At 37.9% G+C, this 18,933-nt stretch overlaps 1 protein-coding gene across 1 annotated transcript; it reads left to right on the forward strand.

The window, feature by feature from the left end:
- The first annotated feature begins 7,161 nt into the window (after positions 1-7,161).
- Positions 7,162-18,644, forward strand: polo (Serine/threonine-protein kinase polo). Its single transcript, XM_067133901.1, has 12 exons — positions 7,162-7,380; positions 10,475-10,699; positions 11,634-11,851; positions 12,426-12,521; positions 13,204-13,403; positions 13,816-13,926; positions 14,416-14,643; positions 14,841-14,994; positions 15,432-15,678; positions 16,061-16,174; positions 16,637-16,774; positions 16,830-18,644. The coding sequence occupies exons 1-12, from the start codon at positions 7,279-7,281 to the stop codon at positions 16,830-16,832; spliced, it is 1,836 nt and encodes a 611-aa protein (XP_066990002.1). The 5' UTR covers positions 7,162-7,278; the 3' UTR covers positions 16,833-18,644.
- Positions 18,645-18,933: the final 289 nt, after the last annotated feature.

Here is an 18,933-nt window from a genome sequence, read left to right on the forward strand (position 1 = left end):
AAAACGTAAATAGGAAAATCGGAGATGAAAAGAAATATATAGAAATGTATAACAATTTATGTCAGTTTGGGAATCTAAAAAATTCGACTAACCGATAACTTTAGTTTAAAAGTTGCCAGTAATGGATTTCCATGTTTAATTTTTTTTTTACCTTATTCAGTAGTAACTAAGTCTCTCTCTCTCTCTCTCTCTCTCTCTCTCTCTCTCTCTCTCTCTCTCTAAATTAGGGGTAACAGTTCTTCAATGACATTTGTTAATGCTTGATGAGTAATAATGAATAATATTGTGATAGAGAGAGAGAGAGAGAGAGAGAGAGAGAGAGAGAGAGAGAGAGAGAGAGAGAGAGAGAGGGAGAGAGAGAGAGAGAAAGATTGAGGGATAGAAAGAGGGAGAGAGAGAGAGAGAGAGGGAGAGAGAAAGAAAGAGAGAGAGAGAGATTGAGAGAGAGAGAGAGAGAAAGAGGTAGAAAGAGAGATTGAAGGAGAGAGAGAGAGAGAGAGAGAGAGAGAGAGAGAGAGAGAGAGAGAGAGAGAGAGAGAGAGAGAGAGAGAGAGAGAGAGAGAGACGAACACCAACTATCTCTCCCAGTTCCAAAGGCCCCCTGATTGCAAATTCTCCCATTAATGTTATCAGCAAACTTCAAACAGGGAGTTGGGTGGGGGGAGGGGGGAGGGGGGTCTAAACAGCATTACCACAAGGAGTGGGAGAGAGTAAGGTAATAAGAAATATGAGGAAGGAATACAGAAATAACAGAGATATTGAATAAAGGAGGGAATGATGAAGGAATTGGGTGATGATTGTATATTTTTGTTTTATGAATTCTTAATGAATATATATATAAATATTCCTTTAAATATAATACATATATAAATATGTATATGTATGTATACATATGTACACACGGAGATTGAATTACGCAGGAAACACTCTTGGGTTACACAGAAACCAGATCTGGCCTCGTGCATTTGCAAACCAAATGACGTTATCTCTCTCTCTCTCTCTCTCTCTCTCTCTCTCTCTCTCTCTCTCTCTCTCTCTCTCTCTCTCTCAAGATGATCCACTTACTTACACAAACACTTATCAATTTCATTTCCCCAAATTTCACCAAAAAAAAAAATCATCATAAAAAAATTAAAGAAAATAAAGCCAAAAAAAAATCTAAAAATCTAGTTTGCATTTTCTCACTTCTCCTCCTCCCTCAAAAGCCCCATCTGCAAGTTTTGCATTGCAAAGCATTATTGCAAAATGCATCAAGGCTTCATCAGGGCATAAAGTCTTCGATTTATGCAAAATCTTTTCTTCTTCTTCTTCTTCTTCTTCTTCAAGAAGAAGAAATTTGCAAGTACTTTCGAGAGGCAAAGGCAAAATCATCAACGTTTCAATTCTTTTGTCAGTTCTGGTATATAGAAATGAATCTGTACACACACACACACACACACACCCACACATATATACACATATATATATATATATATATATATATATATATATATATATATATATATATATATATATATATATATATATATATATATATATATATATACTGTATTATCACAAACCACTCAAACTCTTTTGTTTACTCAACCGAAAAACTAAAATGTTCTCATCAAAGATGTATGGAAATAATCAGAATTACTATAAATTCTGATATATAAAAAAAAAATATATATATATATATATATATATATATATATATATATATATATATATATACACATATATATTTAATCACAAACAATTCAAATTCCTTTGCTTACTGAACTGAAAAAATTGTTCTTACGCAAACACGATCTTTATAACCAAATGTACTTCTCTCTCTCTCTCTCTCTCTCTCTCTCTCTCTCTCTCTCTCTCTCTCTCTCTCTCTCTCTCTCTCTCTCTCTCTCTCTCTCTTTTGCCAAGGAAGTTAGAATCATTTTGAATAATATTGTGCCTTCTTAAACAAAGAATGACTTCTTGAAAGCACAGGAAAACCACCTTCTTCATTTATATTCAGGTAGTTCCTCCGAACAAGCAAATATTCGCTTGCAGTGAAAGCTAGTTAATATTGTCTAGAAAAACAAATGGCCCTTGCTAAGACTTTAGCCTTTATTTAAAAGGCTAGAAAAAGCCTTTTTACAGCCTGGAGAGAAAGCTCAACGTTTAGATTTAAGCTCTGGTTAAAAATTCACGAGGGAAACTGAGCCTTTATCGCTTATGCATTCTGTTTCAGGGACCTGAAATCCTGTACAGGAAGCGAAGAAGAAGAAGAGTTTGTTTACAATGGTTTCAAAGCCTATGCCAAGATCGTTTTCAATTCTTCCTAAATCACCATATATATTTTTCCGTCTGGGTCTAAATAACAACTATTTTAAGATCAGGCGTTCATGAACAGACATCAAATAACGTTCAGTAATTAATAACAAAATTCATAACGAAGGGAAATTGAGAGAAGCTTTTGTCGTTTGACTCTTGGCGTCAATTATATTCCTACGTTCCAAGAAGAAGAAGAAGAAGAAGAAGAAGAAGAAGAGAGGAGAGAGAGAGAGAGAGAGAGAGAGAGAGAGAGAGAGAGAGAGAGAGAGAGAGAGAGAGAGAAAAGAACAGTAGTATATATAGGTCTACTTTTCCAACGGTCTTCTTCCCGCGGGGAAAAGATATACTCGAAGCCAACTCTAATAGAAAGCGTTGACAGTATGACAATTTTCTCCTTAGGGAAGGAAAAACAGCAATTTCACGGCTGTTAAACCCCGAGACGTATATTTTTCCTGGGGGAAAATGCTGTGCGGGGTAGAAGGAATTTTGAGGAAATGGTAAGAAATGAACAAACAAAAGCGTCGGAGTTTGTTTTGTGTAGGGAAATGCGAAGGAAAATCAATAAAGACAACCAGATTGATTAATGGATTCTCAGTGTGATTAAAATCGTGCTATCTTTAGGCCTGAAGAAGTCTAGATATATAGGCCTAGTCAGCTTATTTGAAGGGTAAAACCTTTTATTAATTCATATTCACTCAAGTAATTCACGAAAATGTATATAAAGTGAATAAAACTAATTCATGGAAGGTCAAATGAATTCTCAGTGTTTAAGATTTTAATATCTTTAGTCCTAAAGAGGCCTAGTTTTTATAGGTAAAATCTTTTATCAAATTAAAGTTATTCACTAATTTACTGAACGAAAATGTATAAACCAAAAATCAACTCATTCTGGACCCTAAAAATGGCTTAATTCTTCTTCTCTCAAACCTCGCTCGAGTTTTCCATTATTGCTCAGATATCTTCACGCCACGAATGCTTTTCATAGCCAATATCTTCAGAGATATGAAAGCTCCAAGTAAGCAATATCTTATAAAAGATATGAAGGCTCTAAGTAAGCAATATCTTATAACATATAAAAGGCCCGGGAGTCTTAATTTCCTTCCAGTGACTTGGAAGAAACGAGGATTTTCTCCCAACCTCCATATTTTGCGGTCGAGTTCCTTCTAAAAATATTTCGATCTGGCCTATTCATTTTGTCATAGCTGAGTTATTTATCGATTATTCCTTTATTTTTAATATTAAAATTTAATATATAATTATTATCCGTTGTTTGAAAGTGTTTATGTGAATCAGTTACTACAAAATTATTAAATACATGAAGGCGCACTTGCAAAAAATAACGTATGAAATGATTCCTGTCAATATTAATTGGCTGTTGAAAGCGACAACGAGCCTAAAAATATTATTGAAATCGCGATTTAAAATGTTTTGTATATAAAAGTTATTTCACCCAGGAGATAAAATGGCTTTTAAAAATTTGCCTCGAATGGTATGCGGGTGAGAAGTCTCGATAATATTGCCCATGGGGCCAAATTCCTTAGAAATATTACCTCGGGGGGAAGACGTTTGCAAAATATAGTGCATTCAGGGATAACGTGTCTAAAATTTTAACGTAGAGAGAGAGAGAGAGAGAGAGAGAGAGAGAGAGAGAGAGAGAGAGAGACTGCAATTTCACCATCGTCTTCTATTGAGATGTGAACAGCAAGACCAAAATGAAATAAACAAACAATTCACAATCAACAAACAGTGCAACGACTCCATTTGCATACGATCCCAACTGAACCCTTTACCCCAAACGCTAATTAATATTTATTGCTTTCTAATCAACCACACGCATTCTCAAAGCAGACTTCAATGCAGATTGCGTTCATCCAATTTCAAACTACTCAACAGGATGCTTTGTCTTCGCTCATTCCCCAAATTAACAAACATCAAACAATAAATTAACAAACATCAAACAATAACTTTCACTATTCCCCCCCTTAAACCACATATTTCTAATTCATCTTTTGCTCTTACAAACCAAACACAGCTCGCTTCAATAAAATACAATATATTAATCATTCTCCTTTCATCCTTAATCATTAAAAAAAGACAATAAATATCAAAGGCTAAAGAGCGTAGGTCTAGGTCTGCTCTTCCCAACTTAGTCCCAATAAAACACGCTTCAAACCTTCTCAAATGTCAGATTTTATACTTTGTCTCATACCAAATCAATACGCATTTAATAATTAACCTAATTAACATCTTATAACTAATAGAATTCACGTCCACGTTGATTGATTGCATGCAATTTGTGGCACAGCTTATAGGTCTAAACCTACGTTACCATTAAGATTGTAGAATGTATTTTCATAATGATTTTCCTCTTCTATATCAATGATCAAGCATATTACTCCCATCCGCATTAATTCCAGTCGTAATAAAAGCAAATAAACACTAAAAAAAAAAAAAAACAATAAATCTTTCAACATTATCACTCACAACTCAACGACACCGGGAGCCTAAACTGGAATGTTAGCCGTGCTGTGATTGGCTAAGACAGCTTTCGGGTGATAGGCGATCGCCGACTGGCTGGTTGCTGGAGGGATTTAACTCCCGTAAGATTTAAATGGCCTTAATTTTTCAGCTTATTTGTTAATTTATTTCCTTAGCAATGATAATAGTCGTTAAATATGGTGGGGAACGAACGGGAAATAACGGTAAAATAAACAACCGTCCTTGAAAGGTAGTTTAACCCTTCAGCATTTACTATCAAACTATTATTAGTATTTACACCACTTGGCAAATATATATGATTAGGAATTACCAAATACTAAAAAATTCTCAGACGACATAGGAAGCTTCGCCCTTTCTTTGTCAGAAAGAAAAAAAAAATGTTTGTTTTGCCAAGTGCCAAGTCAAACGCCTGCATGTGTATTTATTTGTTTTTCAACTGTTTTTGCTCCAGTATATCCCATTAAATAACATTAATTAAATGACACTGAACTTTGCACGCAGTTATAGGTAAAACTAAACGGGTTTACGCCATATTTTTCTTTATTTCAACAGGAAAATATAAATTACCGTTGATTTAATAATCTTAAGCGTGTGACTGATTAGGTATATGCAAAGAAATCTCGCCCTTCCGAACAGACGACATAAGGAACAATGTCCGAAGTAAATTTGATCGTATCCTACGTTACCGATAACTGTTGTTTGCCAGATGTACGATGAACTAAGTACTAGCATTTTTAATATCTAATCATTATTGAAGTCTTGTTTTCATTAATTTATCATATTTAATATTATATTTGTTATATTAAAATTATATAATTGGTTTATAATTTCATTTTATAGACCATGTGGAGTAAATAAAATCATTTTAATAAAACTAACTGAAACCTTTATGATGCGTTAACGCCTGATAAGATATCGTACGTCATGGGAAAACTCACATTTATAACCATGTGTTATAATGACGTCGTTGTCTATCAATGCCTCATTGAATTAACTGATGCTGAGTGTATATTAAAGTTAATAATCAATGAAAAATGTTTGAAAATGAACGGTTTTTTAATACAAAGTTACAGTTCTGGAATTTTCAAAAATATATAATAATAGTAGTAGTAATGTATTGCTGTGATTTACGTCGCTTTTCTTTTTCTATAATTTCATCACAGTATAACCCTACATCTATATTCACTTTAGGAAACTAAATTAAACCAAGTTATGCCACAATTAATGTATGTTTCGTCGTTTTTTTATGTTAAATGATGTTAAAATTCTCTTTTCCCGTTAGGCCTATGATGAAGTTAGGCCTATAGCCATTCACCCGAACGATTATCATAGGTAAATAACTAGGTTCTGGGTAGGTCTGATGACATTTGCATATATGTGACGAGTCATAATAATTGTCGTTGTTGTATTTATTGAATAGTTGATGAAAATAAGATATGCAGCACGACTGCATAGCTTGAATGTGTACAGAATTCAGAACAGCTGATCTTGGAGTCGCTTGGACGAAAGCGCATCAAGATATGAATCCGGGAAAACATTTATATGTATCCGCTGAACTTAATTCATCTTGCCACGTTATCAACGTTAGATAATACTAGTTTTTGTCCATTACCAACGCCTTAACAGATTCTACGAGGCGATAACATGACGAAAATATCGCCCGATTCCGGATGATAAGCGTAGAACCTGCGCTCATGAATCATCTACATTCATCAGGTTTCGCCGATTTTACAGCCGTCGTTTTGCCGTTTACGCCTACAGACAAAGTTTTAATAACGTTGCTTTTATATTTATGCATGCATTAAAACGTATAATTATTAAGTGAACGTGTATTTCGCTTTTTATTATAAGTAATAAAAAATGAATCAACGTAGTCTGATGATTAAATTTTTAGGCTCGTAGTCTCTTCTGTTTACGTCTGTGCAGGGTATAGAAGGAGAACAACGGGTGGAATTTCATATGCAATTATAATAGAAATAATTATATAATTATATTTTAGAAATTATATCCGAAAGGGGTTAAAATCATAATTATTATTGCTTTCCGCACATCAGCAAACATCGCTCGCAGCTGGGCAAAGAAGGCGAATAACGGGTGAAATTAACCACACGTAATTATAGTAAGGATTTTATTATAAATAAACATTATGAATGATCATATAAATCGGCTGATATCGTTTATTATCGCCATTTTAACAATTTTTGAATAATATTTCCCCCCCGTCCCCCGCACGTCAACAAAACACAATCCCAACACACCTTTACGCTCGTAATCCCCCAGATCACGTGACCCAGGCATTTAAAACGGAGCCGACCAATCAGCGCCGAGAACGCCCGCCGGCCTCGGCCAATCAGCGCCGTTGTTGACAGTCGGGCCCCGATTCAAAAGCGAAACAGACACGCTCCGCCGACACAGCCGAAGCGGGACGTCGGACTCTTTCGTTACTTTCGGCGATTTTGGTGGCCCCTTTCGGCGCTGGACATGGCCGCCCACCTGAAGGAGGAGGCGAAGAAGGAGATCCCCGAGGTGATATGCGACGGGACCACCGGGAAGAAGTACCAGCGGGGCAAATTCCTCGGGAAGGTGAGAGGGAGAGAGAGAGTGTCATGGCTGATAGATGGACCTCCTTTGCCTTACGAGGACCGATTTTAAAAAGCCTTATTATATTTATAAAGACATTTTCTTGATTATTTTTTTATAAATCAGGTTGATTTAGTCCTTATCTTATCATTCATAACCAAATAACCCCATTATTTAAGGTAATTATCGTCTAATCGCCGAGACATCAATGCCACCCCCATTACCTAGCAATGGCGAAATATAAAAGTCTCCCATATCATAAATATAAATCTCCCAGGTTAATTATTCATTCTGCATGTTGATTAAAGCCTCATCTTATTATAAATAACCCAATAACTCAATCAAACGCCTTATAATCGCCGTTAGTTATCTAATTATCGCCATGGCCCGTTCACCCTAATCTTACGATGTCCCCATTTAAAACTAATCCTATTTAATCCTATTTATTTATTGAGTCATAATTTAAGGTCAGTCAAACTACTAACCAATTATAAGTCCAATAACTCGATTATTTGTGGTAATTATCACCTAATTACGACGAGAACCGAGCTATAGGTTTTGTCTAATTGGTTATGGCCCGATTGAAGACGTCTCTTATGGAATCCATTTCTTAATTAAAGATTTTATTTTCAGGTTAATTGAAGTCCTTAACTTGTCGTAAATTATCTAATTATTCAATTATTCGTGGTGATTATCGTATGGGCTGTGGTCTGTACGTTAGTGGCTTTATTTTATAAATAAATAATTTTCTTATTAATTGATGTCATAAGCTTATTATTAATCTGATAACTTAATTATTTATGGTAATAATCATCCTCTAATTACAACGAGGCCGAAGCCACGGCCCGCACCCGAGCCGTAACCTGTCGTATGGCATGCCCTAAATACCACATGTCCTATATATTTAATTTTATATTTAAATATATTTGATTAATTCCCTAATAAAATATATTCCTTATAACACCCTTAGGCTATTTTAGCCTTGTACCATACCCTAGGCTGGTAGGGCACACCGCTATCAGGTTATATAGCCCTAGGACGTGCCCAAGCCAGCGTAGCCCAACGCTACATCAGGTTAGGCCGTCAGTCGCCGCGTCCGATTTGCTCTATGTAGGCTAGGCTATTTTCCACTTATATTTTAGGTCTTTTAGTAACGTTTTCCGCGTTGCGCGCTGCGTCTTTGAAAACTGGAGCGATTTGGTGGTTCCAGTCGGTGGCCGAGCCTATAGGGTAGCCTAGGTGAGGCTAATTAGCCTTTGTGAGTCCTGGGCTATTTTTTTTTTTTTTTTTTTTATTCTTTACTAAACGCTGACCTTTTTTCATCTTGATCGCTTCAGTAAATAATTTTGGTCAATTTTTACATCAGTACCAGCCATACTTGCATGAACGCCGTTTAGTACTAGCCCCAGGGGCATGAATATTGAAAGGGATTAAAATCGACGAATATCGTGGTGTCCTAATACTGTAGTACATTAACTGTACATTATAATGTAATTTTTGTATTAAGCATATCAAGGAGATCAAGAAATTCATAGACTAGTTATTAGAGTAAAATCACAATAATTCTCTGATTATCTATTTTTGTCTCTTCTAAAATAGCCGCAGCTCTGGTAGATCTTCACGTAGGCCTATATCTACTTATGTCGATTGGATATCCCATGGTTCAGTTTTGCACTTTAATAATTGCCAGGGAACTCCCCCTTCTTAACTTTTGCTACGAGGATATATCTTAACCTATCTGGTTGAAATTTTGGTGTTCGACCCCCAAGAGATCTCTGCTGAAAAGTGTGGCTGTGGTATATACAGGTATATGAATCCCAAGCTGCCATTTATAAGCACTGATATAAATCTTTCTAAATAGTCCATGAAATGCTTCCTCTCTTGTCCATGGAGGCACTTAGAGGTAATATATCGGTCAAATGCCATTGATACTCTATGAATCTCTTCGAGTCCTTTGTTACATCTCGATTAATCTTTGTCTTTGCTCTTATTATTTATGTAGTTTATTTTCGTAGCCTGTTAGGTCATCTACAAATTTCAGTTTTTATTCTGTATTGCAATATACTGTATACTGTAAAGATTTCTAATAGGGGAACTAGCGAGAGATTGATACAATAGTCTAGTTTTGTGCACCAGAATTGCTTATATATCTTTTTTTTTATATAAGCTACATCCTAAGTTATAGCCAATTATCACTGTATTTAACACTTGCTCTGTCATTTTGGTCATCAACCAGTACTCATCAGTTCTTTGGTGTCATTTGTAAACTTTTCACAATTTAGACCTCTTTGGAACCACTGGACCACTTTGAACTAAACTTGACAGAAAACAGCTTAGGGTATAGGGGATTTAAGTGTATTTAAATGGGTACCATGCCCCACTTTAGAGGAGAGGTTAAGAAACAGAGTTGGGGCATATACATTTTTCAAGAATCACTGGCCCATATTTGGCTAAACTTGAGGAGAGTTTCCTAATGTAATACGAATTCAATTTTGTCCAAATTGTGGTCCATAGTGCCAGGATTGGACTGCAATAGGTTCAAGATTATATATAGGAATATATTTTAAATATGCTGCAAGTGTTGCAAGAACAATGATTTTGAAGCCCAAAGTAGCCAGCAACAAATTGTGTATCTTTCAAGAAGTGGTAGAATTATGCAAAGCTTCATGGAACGTAATGCAGGGGGGGCTGTCACTTAGATATGTGTAATGTGATGTTTCTTAGCTGATAGCTGTTGTATAGTGACTCAACATATTCAGTATTTTAATCTGCACCTCAAAGTATCTTCCTCAATATGTAAATATGTATTACCACTGTTGTTGCTTATAAAATGTGTAACTTCGTGTTTCTCAGCTGATTCGGACGTAGCAGCTAATAGATATTGCAATATCGATCAACATATTTTTATTGTATATTGCAAAGTATTTCCCCTAATATGTAAAACTATATTCCATTATTTCATCCAAACATTTGTAGTGTAGTCAGGAAACTAATAACACCTTCGTAATATTTTCATTAACATGTAGAACTATATTCCATTATTGCAACCAAACATCTGTAGCATTGTCAGAAGACTAACGTCGCCTGTCCTTTCCAGGGAGGTTTTGCGAGATGTTACGAGCTGGTAGACTTGACCACCAAAGAAATCTTCGCCGGAAAGATTGTGGCGAAGTCCCTCTTGCTGAAGCCTCACCAGAAGGACAAGATGGCTCAGGAAATCTCTATACACAGAAGCTTAAAGCATAAACATGTCGTGGGCTTCCACGGGTTCTTCGAAGACTCGGATAACGTGTACATAATTCTGGAACTGTGTCGGAGGCGGGTGAGTTTGTTTCTGGCGGTCTGTGTCTGATATTAATGTTTGTCGTCTTCCCCCTTTGAATTATGAATGTATCAGGTCTTGACAAGAGTTCACATACTTGACCGGACTTTTGTTTTTTAAAAGCCAAAGGTCCTGTGATACCTGGATTGTGTGCGTAATAGGTGGTAGATGAGATAAGGCCAGATCTACATTTTTTTTTTTAAATTGTGGCGTCATTTGTACGACTGACCACTCTGGAAAAAGCAATTCTTGTATTTTATAATTTACTTATATTTTTATCTATTTATTTGTCAATTTGTTAATTTTTTCATATAATTGATCTTTTTGTACTTCCCATCAATTGCTTCCTTCAAATGAACACCTTTGGATAGATAGATAGAAGCTTGAATTTCAAGTCAATTGCCCCTAATAGGGTTCATATGAGTAATAATCATGTTTAACTAGTAGATAATGTTATGACAAACCCATGACTAAATTGTAGTGCAATTCATTTTAAAAAGTACCACATCTAAGTCATAAGTTCCTTCAGATTAAGCCATACTCATATGACCTCTTGGTATTGAATGAGACTCAGTTCAGTCTGTAACCAGTGACAAGTGTCAAGTTATAGAAACAAATTACTGATAGAAATTTTGCGAGAATCATCAATATGTTCAGTTGAAACAGGGATTTTATTTTTAATATTTTAGCTTCCACTTACCTGGGAAGAAAGCATTGTAAAAATCGGAGGTTGTAAACATCACTAAAAGTGAATACTGTAATTGTTTGTAGAAATTCTTTATGTAAACAGATTTATTTTAGTTTTTAGTATCGTCCATCTTTTGTTTTCCTCTGCACGTCAAGAGAATTCAGTTCCCTGTCCCCTAGACCTCTCATATTGAAAGAGAATGATTTATTTTCTGTTTTTATGCTTATTCGTCTTCACAATTTCCAGTCTTTGATGGAGCTCCACAAACGTCGCAAGGCCGTGACGGAACCCGAGGCCCGTTACTTTCTCAAGCAGATCCTCTTGGGTGTCAAGCACTTGCACGACAGACAGGTCATCCACAGGGATCTCAAGCTAGGCAACTTGTTTTTAAACGACGAGATGGAACTCAAGATCGGAGACTTCGGTCTGGCCACCAAAGTCGATTACGAGGGAGAGAGGAAAAGGTGATTTGTGTTTTGCGAGCGCCGTAGGCTGTAGGCGTTACTTGATAAGGTTCTTTGCATCGTCCCTCCGGCCCCTAGCTGCGACCTTTTTCATTTTTCTACTGTACTTCCGTCTCGTATGTGCCCTTTCCTCAGCTTTCTGACGATTGTTTGATAGTGCAACTGTGAGATTTTCCTCCCGTTACGCCATTCAAACTTCGACTCTCAATTTCCTAGTGCTTGTCCTTTGGTCTAAATTTTATATTCCTTTCCATTCCAGTACAGTTTATGACTTATTTTCTAAGCTAGATGTTGCAGGCTTTTCCTGGTGTGATTGGAAATTATATTAAAGAACTTATTCCTTCCCACTAGCAAAAGTTGTAGAGCTCTCTAAATTTCTAAGGCAGATGTTGCAGGCTTTTCTGCAATTGTAAATTATATTAAAGTACTTATTCCTTCCCACTAGCAAAAGTTGTAGAGCTCTCTAAAGACCCTTTGGCCTAACCAAAGGGTTCCATTGATTGTAGGCTTAGTTTTCTAGCCAGTATCATCCGAGTCCCATATTTTGTTTATCAATCCTTTTTTACGTTTTCAGAACCTTGTGTGGCACTCCAAACTACATCGCCCCAGAAATATTGTGCAAAAAGGGCCACAGTTATGAAGTTGACGTTTGGTCCATAGGTTGTATATTGTAAGTATCTGTACAAAAACTAATTCACTTTTGTTCCTAAGCGGTCAGTTATTCTTCTGATCAACGGTTGACAGTGTTCCCTTTTTAGGATGTTAAAATAATTTGTACTGAACCAATACTAAGGATTTCTTTACTTATTTTTAACATGATTCAAAGTTTGATTCAAATTCTATCAAGTAAATCTTTTGTGTATTATCTGTCCTTATTCAAAGGTTAAACATTCATAAGTCTCTGTAGGCACTACTTAAGGTTCTTGGCAGTGTCCCATCGGCCTCTAGCTGCAACCCCTTTCATTCCTTTTAGCGTACCTCCACGCGTATTCTTTCTTGCATCGAACTTTCCACCCTCTCCTAACAATTGTTTCGTAGTGCAATTGTAGGTTCCAGCGCTTGACCTTTAGCCTAAATTGTACATTCTATTTACCCATTACTACCCTGATATGACTCTCCTTGCATTTTAATCCATTTCTATCTATTTATTTATTTAATATGTTTTTTTGTTTTTAATAAGTGAGGTCTCTTCTTTGTGTATTTCCCCTTATCTCCTCCTACTTCCTCCTAACGAACACATCATTCTTTGGAAGCTTGAATTTCACGTCAAGTGGCCCCTTGGGTGGGCTTGTCCCCTATGCATAAGTTTCATCTCCTGAATAATAATAATGTCTAAATAACCTTCTTCACAGGTACACTTTGCTAGTGGGTAAGCCCCCCTTCGAAACTCAGACCCTGAAGGACACGTACATGAGAATCAAGAGGAACGAGTACCATGTCCCCTCGAGAATTGGACCGCTGGCTCGGACCCTCATCACGAAGTTGCTTCAGGGGGACCCCTCGAAGAGGCCCAACGTAGACTCCATCATCAGCGATGACTTCATGACGATGGGTGAGGATGACGGAGGGTCTTAGAAGCTTTTTACAAATTTGGACATGCCCTTAAGATTTTGCTTTTATATTTCGTTATCGCGTCATATACTATTGACGTTTATTCTGGCGAGGTTAACTGGATGTGATTTTAATTCTGTTTCTTCAAATTACAGGGTACATTCCTCCCGTAGGGGGTTGAAGTGCACTGTAGGCATTAATTAATTCTCTTTGTAGCGCCCTCTTTTCATATTCTCTTCCAGCTGACATTCCAATCTCTAACAATTGTTTCACATGCAACTGCAAGATTTTTCTCCTGCTATACCTTCATACCTCCTTACTGTCTATTTTTTTCAGCTCTGAATGACCTCATAGGTCCCAGTGCTTTGTTTTTGGCCTAAGTTTTATGTATACTATATATATCCCTATTACAGGTTACATTCCTACGCGTCTTCCTACGTCTTGCCTCACCATGGCTCCGAGATTCGACTCGAGGTGCACTGTAGTTGCTACCAGAAGGCCATTAGTTGAGATAAATGCAAAAGGTGAGTTTTGTTATTAAATTTTGTATATTTCAGATGAATTTTATACATGAATATGTCACTCTGGACTTGGAATATGAATTTGCAAGTACTCAACCTTCCCATACCACCCTCACACAGTGAGGGGTCTTTCCAGCATCCATTTGGCCCCTGGCTGTAATCCCATTCATTCCTTTTACTGTACTGCTGTTCATATTTCCTTTCCTCCGTCTCACTTCCCACCCTCTCCTAACAGTTGTTTCACAGTGCAACTGCGAGGTTTTCTCACTGTTACGCATTTAAAACCTCTTTCCTCCTGTTACACATTTAAAACTTTCTCTCTGCTTCCCTCTGACCCTTAAAACTTTCTCCGCTTCCCTCCGACCTGAATTGCATACTCCTTTCAGTTCGAGAAAAGACTCCCACTTAAAAAAAGGAAAACCAACACAAATTGACGACGCCACTCCAGAATATCAAAACAACAATTTGCTTAATGTAATCCTTACCCTTCAGATGGCTCACCGCTGAAGAACAAGGAAGCGGTCAAGAAGGGGGACGCCACGCCGTCTAAAAACGCGGGAAACAACCAGAACGCGAATCAGCCCTCCGAACAGCAGGCAAACACGGGCGTCCAGCAGCAGAGGCAGGAGGAGCCAACGGACTGTTACCTCAGGGACTTGTACACCCAGGTCACTTCCGTGGTGTCCTCGAAGCCGGACGAACGGGAAAGCGTCAACGAAGGTGAGGACATTCTCTCTCTCTCTGTGTGTACTTCTTATGGTACTTTTCTCCGAATGTCGTTTAGCTACCCTTCTCTTATATGCAAGCAATAACTAATCATGTTTCACAGATGTCTGATAGACCTTAAGGTCCTTATTGAACTTGAGGATAAGTTTGTTTTTCTCTTAGAAGCCTAACGTGGACGGGTCTCTTTACAGACGAGTGCGAGGACCCAGCCGCGGTGCCCATGATTTGGGTCAGTCGGTGGGTGGACTACAGCGACAAGTACGGCCTAGGGTACCAGCTGTGCGACGACTCCATCGGCGTCCTCTTCAATGACTTCTCGAAGCTCCTGCTTCTTGCCGATGGCGAGTAAGTGTGACTGGAATTAAGCTTCAGCTTCTAGTGTGAAATCAAGGTTCCGTGAATCGTTAAACTCCTGTGATCTGAGACTATAAAAGCATGTCTCCCTGTAGAGGGGTAGTCCGTCAGTGCACCTCGCACGATGCGCTGTAGGCGTTACTTAAGGTTCTTTGCAGTGTCTCTTTGGACCCTAGGTTCAACGACTTTCATTTCTTTTACTATATCTCCTTTCATATTCTTTCTCCCATCTTACTTTCCTCAACCCTCTTCTGACAATTTTCATATTGCAACTGCAAAAGTTTTCCTCCTGCTACACCCCTGTAACCTGTTACTCTCACCGTCCCTTTCAGCGCTGAATGCCGTCGTAGGTCCCAGCAATTGGCCTTTATGTCAAAGACCCAAATTGTACATTCTCCCCTATAAAAAACATTTCTTTCCCTCCACAGCAACATTCACTACATCGAGCGGACGGGGGCTGAGCACTATCACCAGCTGAAGAACTATCCCTCGACCTTGGACAAGAAGGTCACGCTCCTGAGGTACTTCCGCAACTACATGAACGAGCACCTCCTGAAGGCCGCTGCCTCCATGTGCCCCAGGGAGGGAGACGACCTGGCGCGTATACCCTCTCTCAGGACTTATTTCAGAACAAGATCTGCTATTATTCTTCATCTTACGAATGGGACGCTTCAGGTAGTTTATAGTTTCTCTCTCATTAAAATGTTGGTTGGCAGGTTGTCCTATTATTTCCACATTAGGTCAAGGCATTGTACATTACTGTATTCATATTTAATATTTGGTGGTGTGTTTAACCAGTCTTGGAGCTACTATCGAATTCCTTTGGAAGCTCATTTGATAATCTTGGTACTGATGTGTTACGTCGTATCCCCATCAGTTTATACATTTGGCTGTAAGCCATATTCTGGCCCATATTTTTAAGTCACTTCCAAGCCAAATGTTTCTAATTAAGATCAGGAAACATCTGTTCTCACTTGGTAACTCATAAAAAACTAGGCTGAATTATATCCAACTAATTCCTTTGTTTTTAACTACAATTATGTCCCTTTCATTTCAGATCAATTTCTTTGAAGATCACACCAAGATCATCCTGTGTCCTCTCATGGGGGCCGTCACGTACATCGACGAGAGAAAGAACTTCAGAACGCTCAAGCTCTCCAGCATAACAAAGGTGAGTTGTTCATCTTTCCTGGTTTGGGTTTCAAAGGAAGAATCGTACATTTGTCAAGGTGCAAAAAATGCGCTCGTATGCTGCATGCATGACTTTAGTTTCTGAAGCTGTATTGTATCTTAGGTGGAAGTCGTGTTCTGTTCCAGGAGGCCCACTTATAGACCTGTCAAAAGTTGCTGTTTTGCGCTGATATAGGTGGTTGCTTTTCCTAGCTAGTGTGTTCTTTGTAGGCTGTACAGGAGGTCCGTTGCCATGTCGCTGATGTTACTACTTCCTGTGCACCCCTTTTCGTTCCTTTTGCTGTGCCTCTGTTCATATTCCCTTTCTTCCATCTTACTTTCCACCCTCTCCCAATAATTGCTTCATAGTGCAACTGAGAGGTTTATTGACACATCTCTAAATAAAGTTTCCGGCATTCAATCCCGTAACGAATGACACGTCTCCTGAACTTCTCCTTTTCAGTATGGATGCAAGCCTGAACTGGCAAACAGACTGCGTTACGCACGCTGCATGATCCAGAAGCTGATGTGCGTCAAGACGTCGTCGATGAAGAGCACCGTCTCGACGGGTTCGTCCCAGAACTCGCAAGCCACAACTTCGTAAGCGCGCTGCGTGTTGAAGAAGGACGCGTACTCCTCATTCAGCCACAACTCTCTAAGCGTGCTGCGTGTTGAAGAAGGACGCGTACTCCTCATTCAGCCACAACTTCGTAAGCGCGCTGCGTGTTGAAGAAGGACGCGTACGCCTCATTCAGTCAACTTTCTTGATTAACCCTTTCGTAATGTGTACCATGGGTGTGTAGTCTTACATAGACATAACTTTTTTTTGTATTTATCACATTTTCAAGTGCTTTACATTCATTTAAAAGCAGGTTTGGACTACTGGACCGGTTCTTCGACACAACATCAGGACCGGTTCATCACGATTTTATATGCCACTTGCATTACTAGTCTGCTCTCATAGTTCATAATCCATTGCGACATTTTTGCTTGTTGACGTAAACTTCCCCTCTCTCCATGCTTAGGAAATGATTACATTAATTTTGCCGTCAGAAATATCATTTGACATGTGAGCTTCATTGTACATAAAGTAAAGTAAGCCCATTTTTTTAAAAGAAATTATAAATTACAAAGCCACAGAAGTCTTTAATAAAGTTAATCCCTACCTTACGGTTAAGGGTAAGGTCTTGTCTCATTCCTTGTGCTTACAACATAGGGTTCCTTCCTGCAGAGTACCTGAACAGGATCTTTTGTCAACAGGGAGGATTTGAGGGCCGTAACGAATAATAACGGGGCGAGACGGACCTTACCTTTAGCTGTACCTAAATCATGAAGGGGTCGAGTAATAGAGTAATCCGTCATTTTCACTGTGATAGATGCTATCATTGCTCACTGCAGGTCATACCATTATCACTGCCATTTTAGCGTAAGGTACGTCGCGTAAACCATTGCCACAAAGCGGCTGGAAAATCGTAACCACTAGCATTGGTAATCGTAAATATGCATATTTTTTCCCTAACGTTTAAATGTATTTTTGAGATGGAGTAAAAATCCACAGTCAAGATCCATTCCCATTTTAACCTCCGAAGTATAGAATGTACTTGTGTTTTTATTATTTTCTTATACTGCATATATCTGTTTTAATTTATAGTGTATCCTAATCCTTGAAATTCGTTGGGCCCTACAACTCCAGCATTATATGTTAAGAAGAACTTTTAGGTTTCTGTTTTGTTATATTTTTTGAGGTGCCAGGTTTAAGGAAAGTTTCTGTTGCTAAAAAAGAGATTGTGTGCTCTTCCCATTTGCCAGTAAGGGGGAACTGATTATGTTACGGCGGGCCACTCGTGATCTTGCTTGCTTCCAAAGTTTCAGGGTTTGAAGTCCCCCAAACTTTGTGCCCGTATAATATTTGTTTCTTAAGTTAGTCGGGGGACTATATATATGAATGTTAACAGTGCCAGTAAGATGGAGTGTGTACAATACTGTGCTTCTGAAACTTGTCCAAGTTTAACAGAGGGCCCTGTTGACAAACTCACAGTGCATGATTTGATTTGGTAAACGTAACCACTGCAGTCTCGCTGTTTGTAAACAGCTGTTAAGTTTTGCTGCAAAATTTGCTCTCCTTAACCATAATAAGACGCTAATTAGCTGAGCCTACCAGCCTCGTTCGCGCACATTTCGAAAAGACAGGCTAATATAAAAAGTATTTTTTTGGACTGCATAAATTTAAAAGTGCCTTGACCTATTGAGATATTGTCATAATGGTGTATAATTTATAGGACTGTGTAATGTACTCTATATATTTTTAATGATTGATATAGAGTATAAGAAGTTATCACTGCTCTGCTGTGATAAGCAGAAAATCATTATTGTAAGTAGGAGTATATTTTTAATACTGAAAAAGGTTTGCCCAAATATTTAGGTTAATTTTAGTCCTGTGAATACAACAATAAATGTTTAAAAATTTTAAAGACAAATATTATTACCATAAAATGTTTTCCCGTATGACTGACTAATTTAAACTGGTTGGACTTGTAATGATTTGTACATTTATTTTGAGTTTTAATTTTATATTTGGTGTGGGACGAAGTTCATTACTACCACCCGTTGGAAAGTCCCAAGATGGTGATTTAAAGGGATTTCTGATATCGGTGTACTCCAATATTATGTTCCCTTCGTGAGCTTATCAAAAGGAAATATTTGTAAGAATTTGTGTTCACGAATAAGCACAAGTTTTCTTGGGATATGTTAAACAGCATT

Source organism: Macrobrachium rosenbergii, chromosome 34, assembly GCF_040412425.1.
Source record: "Macrobrachium rosenbergii isolate ZJJX-2024 chromosome 34, ASM4041242v1, whole genome shotgun sequence".
Lineage (NCBI taxonomy): Eukaryota > Metazoa > Arthropoda > Malacostraca > Decapoda > Palaemonidae > Macrobrachium > Macrobrachium rosenbergii.